Source organism: Ictalurus furcatus, chromosome 9, assembly GCF_023375685.1.
Source record: "Ictalurus furcatus strain D&B chromosome 9, Billie_1.0, whole genome shotgun sequence".
NCBI lineage: Eukaryota > Metazoa > Chordata > Actinopteri > Siluriformes > Ictaluridae > Ictalurus > Ictalurus furcatus.
Genome location: NC_071263.1, coordinates 30,708,535 through 30,724,621, shown reverse-complemented (window position 1 = coordinate 30,724,621; position 16,087 = coordinate 30,708,535). Strand labels below are relative to the sequence as shown.

The following is a 16,087-nucleotide window of genomic DNA, read 5'->3' as shown; positions in this document are numbered from 1 at the left end:
AAATTTGATGCAACAGAAACCATCACAGAAATTCTAATGGTTTCCATTACAAATACCATTACAAACCATCAGCTAACCATTAAAACCATTACCGTCATCAGTCCTTAATGGTATCTACTAGACATAACATGCCACCAATAGAAGGCAAGAAATTACCAGTAGAGACCCACAGGGACCATTACAGTTTCCATTAAAACCAATACAATTCCCATTATAACCATTACTATTATAGCCACGGTAACGAGATCATCAACGTTATTCACTTCACCTGTCAGTGGTGTTAATGCTATGGCTGATAGGTGTAAATATAAATATGAAAATGTTTAATCATGATGAACAACGCGATCTTTCACACTGCTGTAAAAAGTGTGTGTGTGTGTGTGTGTGTGTGTGTGTGTCCTCTTGAGATATCATCCACAGGCATCCCTTCAAACAATCAATACTGCAGGTAAAGTCTGAATAATACAGTCTTAAAAATCAGCAGACTGTTCACACACACATACACACACACATACACACACACACACACACACACACACATGTCTAGAACAGCACAGGAGAGGCTCATTTACAGGCGGTTATTTAGACTATGTATGCATGATATAAACTCAATATTCCACTTCAATCCTGTCTGAAATGAAGTTCGAAATGAAGAAAGCTAATGATATATTTACACACACTCTGTGGTCATAATGACCGGAAGGCTGTGAGTTCAAATCCCTCGACTGAAGCTGTTTTGTTATGAACTCTCTGAACCCCATCTGTGCTCTGCACCAGGATGAGGATCTGACACTTTCAGTAATAATAAATATGAAGTTGTTAAAAGATTAATCATCTGTGTAATCAAAAGTGAAAGCACCGAGACCACACTCAGCATCAGAAGCACTGCTTACACAACTCATAATGAGTTTTAATCCCTAAAATGTCCTCTCTGGCTTGGACCATTTTAGATGGAAATATTCACAACTGAGAGTCAAATACACGACTCATCGTTCACACTGACGAACAGGTAAGACGCAGGTTTCTATTAAAACGTTTTAAAACGACACTGTAAGCGTAACAAAGGAACAATCTGTAAAGAAAAAGAAAGAAAGAGTCTCGTATATATGTGCAAGATGGTTCTCAGCGTTCTCATAAAAGAGCCGACTCAACGAGCCGACTTGTTCGCGTACGACACATCAGTACTATACAACAGTACCACCTGCTGGTGAACACGCCTCACTGCAGCATGGACAGAAAACAAGCTCACAGGAGCCTGAGCTAATATTATAAACTGCGCAGAGGTGGAAATACGGAGGGATAAAAGAATGAATGAAATGAAATAATTAATTAAATATGTTAAAGAACTCTAATAAAAGCCTTACGGTTGTATTAGAAAAGAGTTACTCCATATGACTGAAGTAATGACGTGATGGATGAAAGGCAGGAGGGAAAAAGAAAAAAAAACCCACAGAACTACAGAGTAAAATAATAAGAAAGAAAACATGAATAAGAAATAAATATTCAGAAGTAAAGAGACAGCGTGTGATTATAATGAGTGTGTGTTATTAGGACTCTGCTGATCGTGCAGTTCAACTGAGGGCAAGCTGAAACAAAGCTGCTGATTGGTCCGCTGCTTTGAAACGGCCGTTATGACGTCATCTGCGGGCAGTTGGAATTCTCGAAATTTCCCTCAGTGTTTTAATGAGGAAGTTTCACACTTTAATATTAAACTGTTTAAACCTTATTGTGTTTATTAAACCCTGAAATTCACTACGAAATCACGTGTGAATGGAGTCTGAATAATGAACACTTCAGACTTCAGACAAAAAGGAAAATAAAATAAGGATGTGTAGCATTAGCAACAGCATGGTATTAGTCACATAAACTAATAAAATGAAATAAAGACATAACCAGAAAGAATCTGATAGAAATTTCCTCATGAACAGCTCGTGATTTGCGATATTCAACAAAGGAGAGGTGTTGTATATAAAATATACGTGAAATAAACACGAGGGAGACTTAGTATGAGTAATATGTAATCTTATTGAGAATTCACTGGGCTGGAGGACTGTAAGAACGGATGTTCACCTGATGTCTCAACTGTGTGATCTCATGCAACAATAAACTCGGACCCTTGCCTCTCCTCACTCACGGGCTTGGTGTCTTACTTTCGTCCTCCAACTGGTTAATGTATGTGAGTGTCTGTTTCTATGTTAAATATTAATTGTCCTTGGGTAATAGGCAAATTTTGATACAACAGAGGTCAACGTTTTCAGATAGTGTTGTAAGTTTGTTAGCAGTTCATGCTAAATGTAGTTACTGTGTAATTTACGATTGTGAGATTTTTCTTGGCAATTTACCAAAAGATCTGAGGTGAATGTTGATGTTCCGGATGATTCTGTCTGATTTTCAGTCACTGCATCTTTACACGGTCTGTATAAATGACTTACTATGACGAGCTATGTGTTAACTAGCTAAATCTGAGCCTCGTTCATTTCCAGCTAATGCTTAGCGTGATTATTTCTTAAGCCCTATTCGGATTGGATTAGTTCATCAAGGGGACGTCGGTAATAAATGTTTTTACACGTCTCCTATGTGATAAAAGTCTCACATCGAGACAGCAATAAAATGACCACAGGAGGAGTGAGTTTCTAGTGGGTTTTATTTTCCACGAACCCGATGGTTGCATCACGTGGTCACGTGATCACGCTCCATTCACAACATGGCGTTCGGAGACGAGACGCTGCTCTCTTAGTTCAGTTTGGGGCAAACCAAAGTTCCAGCAACAATTTGAAAATACGACAAAACAATAATGAAAAAAAGTATACAAGAAGCATCCATGGTTTGCTGTGATTAATATCTGGAAAAGGGGCGCTGATGCGCTCATTATGAAATTAGCACGACGTGACGTCCGCATAGAAGATCACAGACATGTATCTGGACTAAAATGATCAGAGGAGCACTGAGCTTGATGAAAAACAGAAGGTAATTCAGCCTGTAATTTTCCTAGAGGAGACAAACACCAACATGGCCGATCCTGACAAAAATAAAACCTCAGACGAGCGCCTGTAAAATGACGCAAATTAAGGAAATTACCCCAGTACCCCAGGTAAATTTAACCCCCTCCGGATAGGGCTTTAGTTGCCTAGTAACAGTGTTGTTATAACTTATAATGGCGAACATAATGTGCGTTAGGTTTGCAATTTTGTGTTAAAAGCTATTTTTATTTGGATGCATAAATTATTAGAAATATAATAAATATCATTACTATCAATTATTTTTTATAGATAAATAATATATATATATATATATATATATATATATATATATATATATATATACAGCCCAGTGTAGATTAAGCACCTTAGTGCAGAGGATGACGTTGCTGCTATGGCTACAACTCTCAATTTATCGTCTCACTCATCTTAAAATACGGCTGATGTTAACACTACCGGACTCCTGCAGCTCTTCTCTTATTTCATCCAACTTTCATCACACACCAAGGACAAAGCCATGACATAAGTGGACTTGGCTTCAACACACACACACACACACACACACACACACACCAGCACCAAAAGAGCAGCAATTCCCCAGTTTTCTCAACAACTGTGCCAAAAAAACAAAACAAACAAAAGAAAAACTACAGAATCCTGGCATGTCACCAATCGCAGAAACTTTCTGATGACAGAATTGTGCAATAGATAAAAAATAATCCTCCTGGTCACAGCAGGTCATTGTCCTTCAAATGAATTCATTTCTAAAATGATTAGTCAATGACAGAATAACATACATGTACTGTATGATCAGTCCTGTTATAATGTTATAATATGTTGAACATTAGCATTTGTTTACACCACAGCACTGTTGAGTTCTGGGTTGTGATTGGTCAGACGGTGTTGATTAATTTCAACACCGTAAAAGATTGCACTTGTTCCGATACGTTTTGCATTACAGTGCTCTGTTTATAGCTGCTATAACGTAAGTAAGAACAAAAACTAGCTCGATTCTAACTAACTAAGATGCTCCACAACATTAAATGTTAATATAAGTACAGAAAAATTATGATGAGCGGTTCTTTAATAAATAAAAAATCCTAATTGTTGGTGAATTGCTGTGGAATAATAGGAATAAAACACTTGGGGAAAATAACACTTTGGTTTGGTAAGAGCGACTCCGCTTCATATCGGGTCGCGTCACGACCTCGTCATGTTTTATTCCATGTAACATATAACGATATTTCTTTAATCGCAGTTAACCATTTAAGGTGCTCCAAAATTATTGGCACCCCATGCTAAGTGTGAAAAAGGTCATGATAAAAATGTTTTTGTGGTTAATTATCTTCACCGCGCACTGAAAATCTAATGTTAGAGAAGTCTGACATTTAATTAAATAAGTATATCCATCCATCCATCCATCCATCCATCCATCTTCTACCGCTTACTCCTTCTTCAGGGTCACGGGGAACCTGGGAAAGAAAATCCTGAGCTTTTTTTTTTTTTTTTACTAAAAAGAAACAGAACTGAAAACAATGAAGCTTGTTAATGGATCTATGCGTCAGTGCTTCAGAGGAGGCGATGATGGACCATCCATCATGACTCATCATCCATCAGGCTTCCATTGTTAATCAACCAGGTGCTTCTAACACATGCTTTGTGGCATTAGAGAGTTTTATAAGTGCTTTTTGGGAACAGGAAGCTAATCAAATCCTCTGATGAGATTAAATACTACAAAAACAAATTGAGGGAGAGAAAGAGCGATGCAGTTCCGCTTTCATGTACAATTTTAGCAGTGTATAAGTTAGTAAACCAAATGTTAATTACAGTTTAATTATAATTTCTATTCTTAGACCAAATTTATCAGGACTACTGATTCATTCATTCTTTAGAACAACGGAATATTGCTCGTACGTGATGTTGTAATGTGTTTATTACTGTCCGTGTGATGTTATTTAATGACCTCTCCGTGTAATTTATTGTGTTATATAGTCTGTATTTGACCGAGTGGGTGAGATTTCTAATGTAAAGAAACAAATAGTAAATACACTCACAAACTCAGATCAAAGTTTACTACTGTAGACACTTTTTTCACACACACACACACACACACACACACACACACACACACACACACATATATAGCATATACACATATTCTTTTTCAACATATTCTTTTATTTTATTCCTGTGTTTTAAAGCAGTCACATTTCTCTGGGTTCTCCATGCTATCGGTATGTAGGCCATGCTCATAGTTAATTATTCATCTCAGGAGGCTAAATTCAACTTTTCCTGTCAGTAGGCTGTGTGTATTCTCTCTCTTTCCTGACATGTTGGCCCACATGTGAAAGTCAGCCTCGGTCAATACAGGTCAAAGTACTGATGTGCAGAGACACATGGACCATGTATATACTGATCACGACCTGAAGGTATGACAACAGAACCAAAATACTGAGCCCGCTTCAACACACGTGGAAACGTCTCTTTAACCTAATGGCATTTGCTGTCATTTTCTAATCGTATTGGCATGGCAACCAGCAGCGCTTATCAGCTCTGATAAAGAATTCTAATAACATAATAATAATAATAATAATAATAATAATAATAATAATAATATTATTAATATTAATATAATAATAATAATAATAATAATAATAATAATAATGATAATAATAACATCAATACTAATACTAATAATAATAATAATAATAATAATAATAATAATAATAATATAAACCATAGGGTTTGTAGTAATTGTGTTGTTTGTTTTTATTTTATGTAAGATTTTATGTAAACTGAATAATATTATAGAAATATTTTTCTCTGCTCTGGGCTGCAGGATAAATGTAAAATATAAACACTGTGTAAAGATAGAATATCTATCTATCTATCTATCTATCTCTCTATCTCTCTCTCTCTATATTTCACATGTTGTCAATAATAGCACATACATGGCTTCATGGGTTTATATTAAGCAGTAGTTTTACACGGTTCTGGAGGATATTGTTCTATTGGTCCGATTTGCGAAATATGCAAATGAAGGGGGAAAACCTGCACACGGACACGCGCACACCTGTGAGCTGATTAGTCAGAGCCGCACGTGGCGCAGCTACTATTGGTTGGACTTGTTGAATATGTAAATGAGGGAGAGACTGAGGCGGTATAAAGGGTCCGGAGGGCGCAGGGGGTGTGTGTGCAGACTGTACACGGCGGAGTGAGGAGAGCTAACAGGGCAGACTCAGACTTTACACACACACAGGAGTGTTTCAAGTGTCTAATAAAGTGCCAGGTAAGAAAGTTTCAGAAAGTCTGATCTGTCTCTAAGAGCTTATTGAAGGTAATGTTGCTGATAAACCTGTTATGACATGCTCTGAAATTATATCTACAAAACTGTTTTGCTCAATGTTTGAGAAGTCCTTTAAAGTACCTTTTATAATAATAATAATAATAATAATAATAATAATAATAATAATAATAATAATAATTAAAACACTCACATTTATTAATGGGTGCTCAGTGGTTAATAATTTTTTATTATTATTCGAAAAGGAATAAACAGTGCTCTTAATGATGTATAAATAAACACTAGGGCTGGACGATATTATAAAGATATCATATGGATTGTGATATATAGTTTTAAAAATATTGAACACAGAAAAGCAGAATAAAAAAAGCTAACATGCAATTTTAAAGATTAGTAGCAAAAAAATTGAACTACTAACTTCTACTTTCAGTCCGTTTGTAATTCAATTTATTAGAAAGAAAAAAAACCTGCTGTAATTTTATCACAATATTAAAATGTTATTGTTTAGTCAGCCAGCGCTATACTTACTGTACTATAATTTAGTGTTTGCATAAAAACCTGACTTAAATACCTGATTTAAATATTTAAATCTAAACATGTACAACACAATGTGTGTTATGCTAAATTGAGTTTTTTGTTTTAAATTTTATTATCATTTCTGTGTGTGTGTGTGTGTGTGTGTGTGTGTGTGTGTGCGTGTGTGCGTAGCGTCCTCCACGACCTCCGGCCAATAAACCCGCGTCTGATCATGCCAGTGGACATGGCCATGCAGTTCTACATCACACACTCTCCACCTCTGCACAGCTTCTTCAGCTCGTACAAGGACTACAGGGCGAGGAATCTCATCAACTTCCACTGCAAACCTCTGCGTCCCTGCATCAACACCAAAAACACCCACGACACCAGTCTGAATCCGGCATGCCACGCCTGGCAGGCTCCCGAAAACAAAGCTAAGAAGAAGGTGGTGTTCGCCGACTCTAAAGGCATGTCGCTGACCGCAGTCCGTGTCTTCTCTCCGTGCGAAAATAAAAAACCGGACTCGTCGCTGGAGTTCCACGTCCCGAAGCTAGAGGGCGGTCTTTATCCTGTCCAAAGCAGAATCCTGGAGTTTCGGCAACCTGCGGCAGATTACCTGGACTTCCGGAATCGTCTGATGAAGAACTCGGTGTGTCTGGAGAGCTGCACGCTGCAGGGTCGCACGCTAACGGGGACGATTAAAGTGCGAAATCTGTCCTTCGAGAAATCCGTCCACGTTCGGATCACCTTCGACTCGTGGAAAAACCACAGAGACGTGGCGTGCACGTTCATGAACGACGTCTGCGGATGCAGGGACACCGACACGTTCTCCTTCGCCGTCGAAATTCCAGCATGTGTGCCGCCGCGGGATAGCGTGGAGTTCTGCGTTAGCTACACCAGCGGCGAGGAAACGCACTGGGACAACAACAACGGAAAGAATTACGCGCTCGTGACGACGCACGATGACGAGAAGGATAAAACCGAGGAGGTGGATTCGCGCGATCGATTCGGAAGCCAGCAAAAGCGCAGCAGGTTTTCTAGCGAGATTAATCGCTTGATGATGGGGATCGGCGCCACCTACTGGTGACACGCAAACAAGTACCACTAATGAGTTTCCAAGATATAAGCTATAAAACACCACGTATCGACTTAATAAAGCGAGAAGATGCAAGAAAGCCTTCAGTCATTCATCAGAACTGAAATGTATGATTGTCACCTTTGTTCTTGTTTGCGACTTCACGGTGTATACAGACGGATATTTCTTTATCATGTTATACTGTCATACTCTCATATTTATCAATCTGTATGATTTTACATTATTTTCAAGCAGCTGTAATGGACTCTGGACATAAAATCAGCAAAAGAACAGAAAATCTCCAGCACAAAATGGAGGAAGAGCTGTGCCTGAGATTCTCCTTCACATTGAAGGGTTAAACAAAGATTTACAATGTTTATTTATATACAATTTCAGAATGATTCCACTCTGTAGCTCTGAGGTCAATGTGTTCATGTGTTTGTGGATTTGTGTGTGTGTGTGTGTGTGTGTGTGTGTGGAATTTATAGCTGCTATATGGATTTGCTTTAAAAATGTGTTGCTCATTTTTGCCTGGATGGTCTCCTATTGATTTGATGTGGTGTCAATGAATAAACACTTGTGGATATACAGGAAGGGTTTGTTTCTTGCGTGTGTGTGTGTGTGTGTGTGTGTGTGTGTGTGTGTAAGGTGGCTTTTACGTGTTTTATACTCGCATCTCAGCAGTTTAATATTACAGAGCTGTTGAGTTCTGGATCGTGATTGGTCAGGAGGTGTTGATTGATTCTCTTGAACAGCGGCTCTGACAGTAGCGCAGCTGCACATCACGGGTTTATTTATAGTTAATGCGCTCGTTCTAATACGTTATCGTTTCTATAGTAACCGCTCATTCACAGGGAGTACCGTTGATACTGTGAAGTTCTCTCCAAGAAGCGTAACCCGAAGATTCTCAAATCACCAAAAAACTGAGTGAAATCCTGGACAGACTGACATACAGTAGCTGCTATAACGTAAGTGACAACAGGAACTCATTTTTTATAACAATAAACAGATAGAAGATACGACGTGTTGTTTAATAAATATGTACAGCGGGGGAAATAAGTATTGGACGTGTCCACATGTTTTTCAGTGAATATATTTCCAATCAGGTTATTCACATGAAATTTTCACCAGACGTCAGTATTAACTCAAGAAATCTGGAAATATAAAGAATTCACAACATTAAAGTCCATAAATAAAGTTATGTGTAATAAAGAGGAATGACACAGGAAAAGTATTGAACACGCTAAGAAAAAGGCAAGGTAAGGCAAGGAACCAGCTGAAACCCGTAAGTAATGACACCCTCTGTCTGTGCAGATTAATATCAGTTGGGTTAGTAAATTGATGGTCTATAAAAAGGCTTTTCGTTACCAAGGTGTCACACAAGAAACATCTCATGATGGGTAAAAGCAAAGAGCTCTCCCAAGACCTTCACAACCTTATTGTTGTGAAACATATTGATGGAATCGGATACAGACATATTTCTAAACTTCTGAATCCTCCAGTAAGCACCATTGGGGCCGTTATCCAGAAGTGGGAGCAACATCACTCCATCATCACCCGGCCACGCACAGGAGCTCCTCACAAGATCTCTGACCAGGGAGTCAGAAGAATAGTCAGAAGAGTAGCACAAGAGCCAAGGACCACTCGGAAAGAGCTCCAGAAACACTTGGAGGCAGCAGGTGCCATCGTCACAGAGAAAACAATAGACAATGCACTCCACTGCTCACGCTCACCCGCAAGACTCCATTACTAAAGAAAAGGCATGTTGAAGCTTGTTTAAAGTTTACTACAACTCATTTGGACAAGCCTGTGAAATACTGGGAGAGTGTAGTCTGGTCAGACGAGAGCAAAACTGAACTTTTTGTCTGTGATACTACACACCATGTTTGGAGAAGAAATGGCACTGCACTTCACCCTAAAAACACTACACCAACAGTGAAGTGTGGAGGTGAAGCATCATGGTGTGGGCTGTTTTTCATCACATGGTACTGGAACACTTCATATAACTGAAGGAACGATGAATGGAGGCCTTTACCGGGAGATTCTTGAGAATAATCTGCTGCCATCCACCAGGATGATGAAGATGAGACGTGGGTGGAGCTTCCAGCAGGACAACGATCCAAAGCATACAGCAAAGGAAACTCTCAATTGTTTTCAGAGAAAAAAAATCAAGGTGTTAGAATGACCCAGTCACTCACCTGACTCGAATCCAACTGAACGAGATTTAAAGACAATATGTTTAGAAGAACGGACCAAAATCACACCCGAATACTGCGACCATTAATTTCTTCATACAGGAAGTGTCCTGAAGCGTCATTACAAACAAAGGCTTCTCCACTAAGTATTAAATACATTTCAGCTAGCGTGTTCAATACTTTTTCCTGTGTCATTCCACTTTATTACACATCACTTCATTTATGGACTTTAACGTTGTGAATTCTTCATATTTCCAGATTTCTTGAGTTAATACTATGTGAAAAGTGAGGAATTTGAGGTTCAATTACACACACAGATACACACACACACACACACACACACACACACACACACACACACACACACAACCTGAATTGTGGCATGGTCAGGTAAACACGATTCACCTTGAATCAGAACGTAATGTTTATTTGACCGAGAGTTAAACTGCATCTGGGTCAAATCAGAAAATCAGGACATGCGACATTACACAACACACACACACACACACACACACACACACACACACACACAAGTGGTCTTCATTTACAACTCGATTTATATAATTATATTCACATGCTACGTCACAAAAATGTGTTTGTTTGTTTGTTTAACATCTATTATAGATTCTTCTCGGTTTCTCTTTTAGATCAATTTAAAACTGTAATAACTGCGGGACGGATGAATAAATGATGGGGTTGTGCAATAACTGTGACGTTGTATAACAATAACGGGATCGTGCGATCACCGCAGGGTTAAGCAATAGGGTGGCTTTGTGTGAAACACTGTCGTTTTAACTCGAATGATGGCACTAGTGTGTGTGATGTGTGTATGTGAATGTGTGTGTGACTGTGCTGTGTGTACAAGTGTGTGTGTTTTCACTCAAAACATGAAGAACAATTTCCCTGAATGGACAATAAAGCACATCTCATCTTATCTCATCTCATCTCATCTTATCTCATCGTGTTTTAGCAAAAAGTATTCACCCCCCCCCCCCCCCCCCTTAAAAGTCATCAGATTTGTCTGGATTAGAAATGACACTCACACAGATTGTTCCAGTCAGTGTTTTTAATGCAAACCAATCTGCTCCAAGTCCAGATTCATTATTTATCAGCAGATCTTTTATTTTTAAAAATTAAAAACTGAAAAATGCTGCTTGCATAAGTATTCACCCCCTTCATACTATTACCTAGTATAATCTGTTGCTGCAGTAACATGATTACGTGTGTTGTGGACGGTGAAGTTCCTACCAGCTCTGCACACTGTTCCTCCTGGTACATTTCCTCCAGGTTCTTAGGGTTCGTTGGATGTTGTTTGTTGACTGCAATTTTCAGGCAGTGCCCCAGATTTTCAACGGGACTCTGATCCGGACTTTGACTTGGCCTCTGTAGAACATTCACCTTTTTGTTTTTGCATCGCTTTGGCCTTGAGTTTGGGACCGGCGTCCTGCTGAAGTTCCTCCCTGAAGCAGACTGAAGGGATTTCACTTGTGATATCTCCCTGTAGTTTGCTCCATACGTTCTCCCTTCAATTTTAACAAGACGCCTAGGTTCTATGTTAGGAGGATGTTTTTCATCCTCGGGGCACGATGCTGCCACCATCGTGTTTCACTGTAGGGATGAGTGTTGTTTGAGGTATGACATGCGTTAACTCAATGCTTTGAAACTTCCACAAACGTAGTATCTCGATTTTGGTCTCTTCACACGAGAAAGCCCTATCTTCTTCTTGTTTTTTGTCGATATACATAACTATATAGATGAATGAAAAATATGACAATTTTCTTTAATAAACAAAAATCGTTTATTTAGTAATCGTTGGCGAATTGCTGTGGTATAAGAGGAATAAAACACCTGGAGATGTTCTGTTACTGGAAAATAATCAATTTTGGGTGGTAACAGTAACTCCACTTCATCACACCACTTAGTAGTTTACTGTAACACACACACACACACACACATATAATTTAGAGGTCATTCAGATCAGCTGATGCAACAGTGGACAGAGTTGTACATAAACACAGCTGCACACATTTCACACATCGTTGCTTGTCTATGGGTAATTTAAGCCATTGTGTGTATTACGTAGCTGAGAAAAACGCCGTTTAGTAACCTGCCTTCTGGTCCAGAATGTCTGGGTATATTTCGATAAGCTTCTTTTGGCTACACACTTGGAGAACCATAAGTTTTGGGGGCGGAGCTTTGTGTACATGAATGGAAATGGGGGTGGGCTCAATGACTTAAAAAATCATTCAAATCTTATTTAACTCCATCTGTTTAACCATTACAGACCTTTTCCACCAACACAATCTTACCTAATGCACCTTTAAGAAGATCAGTTATGGGTTTACGTTTCCAGTCCCAAGGTTGAATTGTTGTGATTTTAGCCTTGTTAATTAAAGCAGTGATTAAACTGTTCAATGTTTATGATGTACTCAGGCTTGGGGAGTCATGGAATACATGTAACTGTGTTACGTAATCAGGATATAAAACAACTAAAAAATTATCATCCATTACAGTTACGTAAAAAAACAACAAACAAAAAAAACAAGGTAATCAGATTACAGGTCATTTTGTAAAAAATGGGAATACTATCAGGATTATATATTTTTTTCATTTAAAACCAAAGAAATGAATCTTTTGACATAACACAATGTAGACAGCTGCTTGATTATAGTTCTGGTTCTCTCCTGCCAGTTGTGGCTCATATGAGCAACCTCCTGGTGCATTACTTTGGTAGACATGAACACAAATTGTTCTCTGAAATGCTTTTGTTAGGGTCCTACCGTACGTCCTCTTTTTCAGACCTTAAAAAAGCATCTAAATTTGAGAAAGTGTCCGGGATTCAGCTTTAGTTTCATTATGATGTGTTTATGGTCTAATACTGCATGTGTGCGCATGTGTGCATTTCTTTAACCCCTCTCTGTAAGTCCGATTGGTCGGTTCTAAAAGACTCGCAGAAACCGTTGGCCAAATCCTTGCCTCTCCACCGTTAGTGTACTCTCAGCGAACGCTCGAAGGTGGAGTGCTGTTGTGTTCGGTGTTAAACAGTTGCTCGACAATAGCAGCGAATGCCGGCTGTCCTGAGTCGCAACAACACCCATGACCACATAAGGTCATTTTAATTCCATCTTACCGCACTGCTTCGTGTTACATCGTCATTCAGATGTGTAAATGATGCAGAAAGTTCACTCGCGGCATCTCATATTTTATTTTATTCCGTGGACATTCAAAAGAATGTAGGAAAAAAATGTAATACGTGGGCGGAGTGAAACCAATTTTATTTATAAATAGAACATATTTATGTGATGATACAGTAATAGTGTGGTTTTTTTTTCAGTGTATTAAAGTCTGCATTCACAGTAACACTGTGTTTTGAACGCTATTAAGACATGCTATTAGGACACAGTGTCCTGTTTCTTGGAAAACCAGAATGCGGTCACCGTAGCTTTTGTGATGTAATGTTACCCGCATCAGCGACAGTGATCTTTTATTTATTTATTTATTTATTTATTTATTTAATTCAAACAAATCCAATCATGGAACATGTCTTTAAGTTCTAAAATAAGCTCTAAATAGAAGTATTTTAGATCATATTGCTTTTTCTCTTGACTTTATTTACATATGTGACCTTGAAATAATCCAAAAATAATCAGATTACATTACTTTCCTGCTGTGATACTTGGATTACGTTACTGATGACATTTTTTATGAAGTAATTTGTCACTGTAATGGAATACATATTTAAAGTAACCCTCCCAACCCTGGATATAGGATAACCACGCATGTTTAGAGAGGCTTTTCGGTGGGAACCGTGAGTAAACTGTAGCTTTCTATGCTAGAACTGTAATGGAACTGTAGAGTCATCATTGAGGAGAAATAAACGTGTTAGCCTCAAGTCAAGTCGCCAATGTTAATCCCAAAATATCTGTTAAAACTTCAGAGAAACGACTGGACATTTCCAAAATACATGCCTGTAGGTGTCACTTCTCCATTATGACATTGATCACAGGGTTCCTGGACGTTTTCCCCAGTTGTATCCCACTCTTTCTCTATTTCATGATTCCACATCATGTTTGTTGTATTAGTAAGAGTTCTTAGCTTCTGGAAAAATATGGTTCCACATGGAACAAGTGTAGGTTTCCACCTAGGACCTTAAGGGTTTAATTTTTTTTAATATACATTCTTTAATCCCACCATCACGTTCAGCTCACTGTGTTTGTAGGATGTTTTTCATCAGGAACTGTATATCTACTTTTGCTTTTAGTTTTTTTTATTTCCTCCATTGTTATTGTTCTATTTTTATAAATAAAATTAAATAAAATGAAATAAAATAGACATGGGAGCTTTTCAGCTTTCAAAAGGAAAGAGTACTGTGATATTGAATCGTCTGTTTTGATTCGTATCTCTGACTGAGGGTTGGCGGTGATGATTTCACTGCCTGTGTTTAATGTAGAACGTGTCATATTGAATAAATGTCTGGATTTGGTATGCTGTACCAGACAGAGACGCCTTTCGGTCTGAGAAATGATGTCTGTTCATGAAAATAATCAGGACGCAGGACTAACGGGGCGTCAGGACATTGGGACATTGGGATATAGGACCCTGGGAATACATGACATTGGGAATATAGGACACTGGGAATATAGGACACTGGGAATATAGGACACTGGGAAATATAGGATACTGGGAATACAGGACACTGGGAATATAGGACCCTGGGAAATATAGGATACTGGGAATACAGGACACTGGGAATACAGGACCCTGGCAATATAGGACACTGGGAATATAGGACACTGGGAATACAGGATACTGGGAAATATAGGACACTGGAAAATATAGGACACTGGGAATACTGGACACTGGGAATATAGGACACAGGGAAATATAGGACCTTGGCAATATAGGACACTGGGAATACATGACATTGGGAATATAGGACACTGGGAATACAGGACACTGGGGAATATAGGACACTGGGAAATATAGGACACTGGGAATACAGGACACTGGGAAATATAGGACACTGGGAATATAGGACACTGGGAAATATAAGACATTGGCAATATAGGACACTGGGAAAATATGATACTGGGAAATATAAGACACTGGCAATATAGGACACTGGGAATACAGGACACTGGGAAATATAGGACACTAGGAATACTGGACACTGGGAATATAGGACACTGGGAAATATAGGACACTAGGAATACTGGACACTGGGAATATAGGACACTGGGAAATATAGGACCCTGGCACTATGGGACACTGGGAATACATGACATTGGGAATATAGGACACTGGGAATATAGGACACTGGGAAAAATAGGACCCAGGCAATATAGGACACTGGGAATACATTACATTGGGAATATAGGACACTGGGAATATAGGACATTGGGGAATATAGGACACTGGGAAACATAGGACCCTGGCAATATAGGACACTGGAAATACATTACATTGGGGAATATAGGACCCTAGCAATATAGGACATTGGGAATACATGACATTGGGAATATAGGACACTGGGAATACATGACATTGGGAATATAGGACACTGGGAATATAGGACACTGGGAATATAGGACACTGGAAATATAGGACACTGGGAAAAATAGGACCCAGGCAATATAGGACACTGGGAATACATGACATTGGGAATATAGGACACTGGGAATATAGGACACTGGGAATACAGGACACTGGGAATGTAGGACCCTGGGAATATAAGACACTGGGAATACATGACATTGGGAATATAGGGCACTGGAAATACATTACATTGGGGAATATAGGACACTGGCAATATAGGACACTGGGAATATAGGACACTGGGAAATATGGGACCCTGGCAATATAGGACACTGGGAATACATGACATTGGGAATATAGGACAATGGGAATATAGGACACTGGAAAATATGGGACCCTGGCAATATAGGACACTGGGAATACATGACATTGGGAATATAGGACACTGGGAATATAGGAGACTGGCAATATAGGACACTGGGAA

The 16,087-nt window shown here is 38.9% G+C and overlaps 1 protein-coding gene across 1 annotated transcript; it reads left to right on the top strand.

Moving 5' to 3' along the window:
- The first annotated feature begins 6,007 nt into the window (after nucleotides 1–6,007).
- ppp1r3ca (protein phosphatase 1, regulatory subunit 3Ca) lies at nucleotides 6,008–8,463 on the top strand. The gene is made up of 2 exons (XM_053633085.1): nucleotides 6,008–6,267; nucleotides 6,991–8,463. Exon 2 carries the CDS (start codon nucleotides 7,031–7,033, stop codon nucleotides 7,883–7,885), a length of 855 nt encoding a protein of 284 aa, XP_053489060.1. The 5' UTR covers nucleotides 6,008–6,267; nucleotides 6,991–7,030; the 3' UTR covers nucleotides 7,886–8,463.
- The last annotated feature ends 7,624 nt before the right edge of the window (nucleotides 8,464–16,087 follow it).

What these genes read in the sequence shown, in the direction of transcription:
- ppp1r3ca (XM_053633085.1), top strand. Translation starts at nt 7,031, where the DNA reads ATGCCAGTGGACATGGCCATGCAGTTCTACATCACACACTCTCCACCT.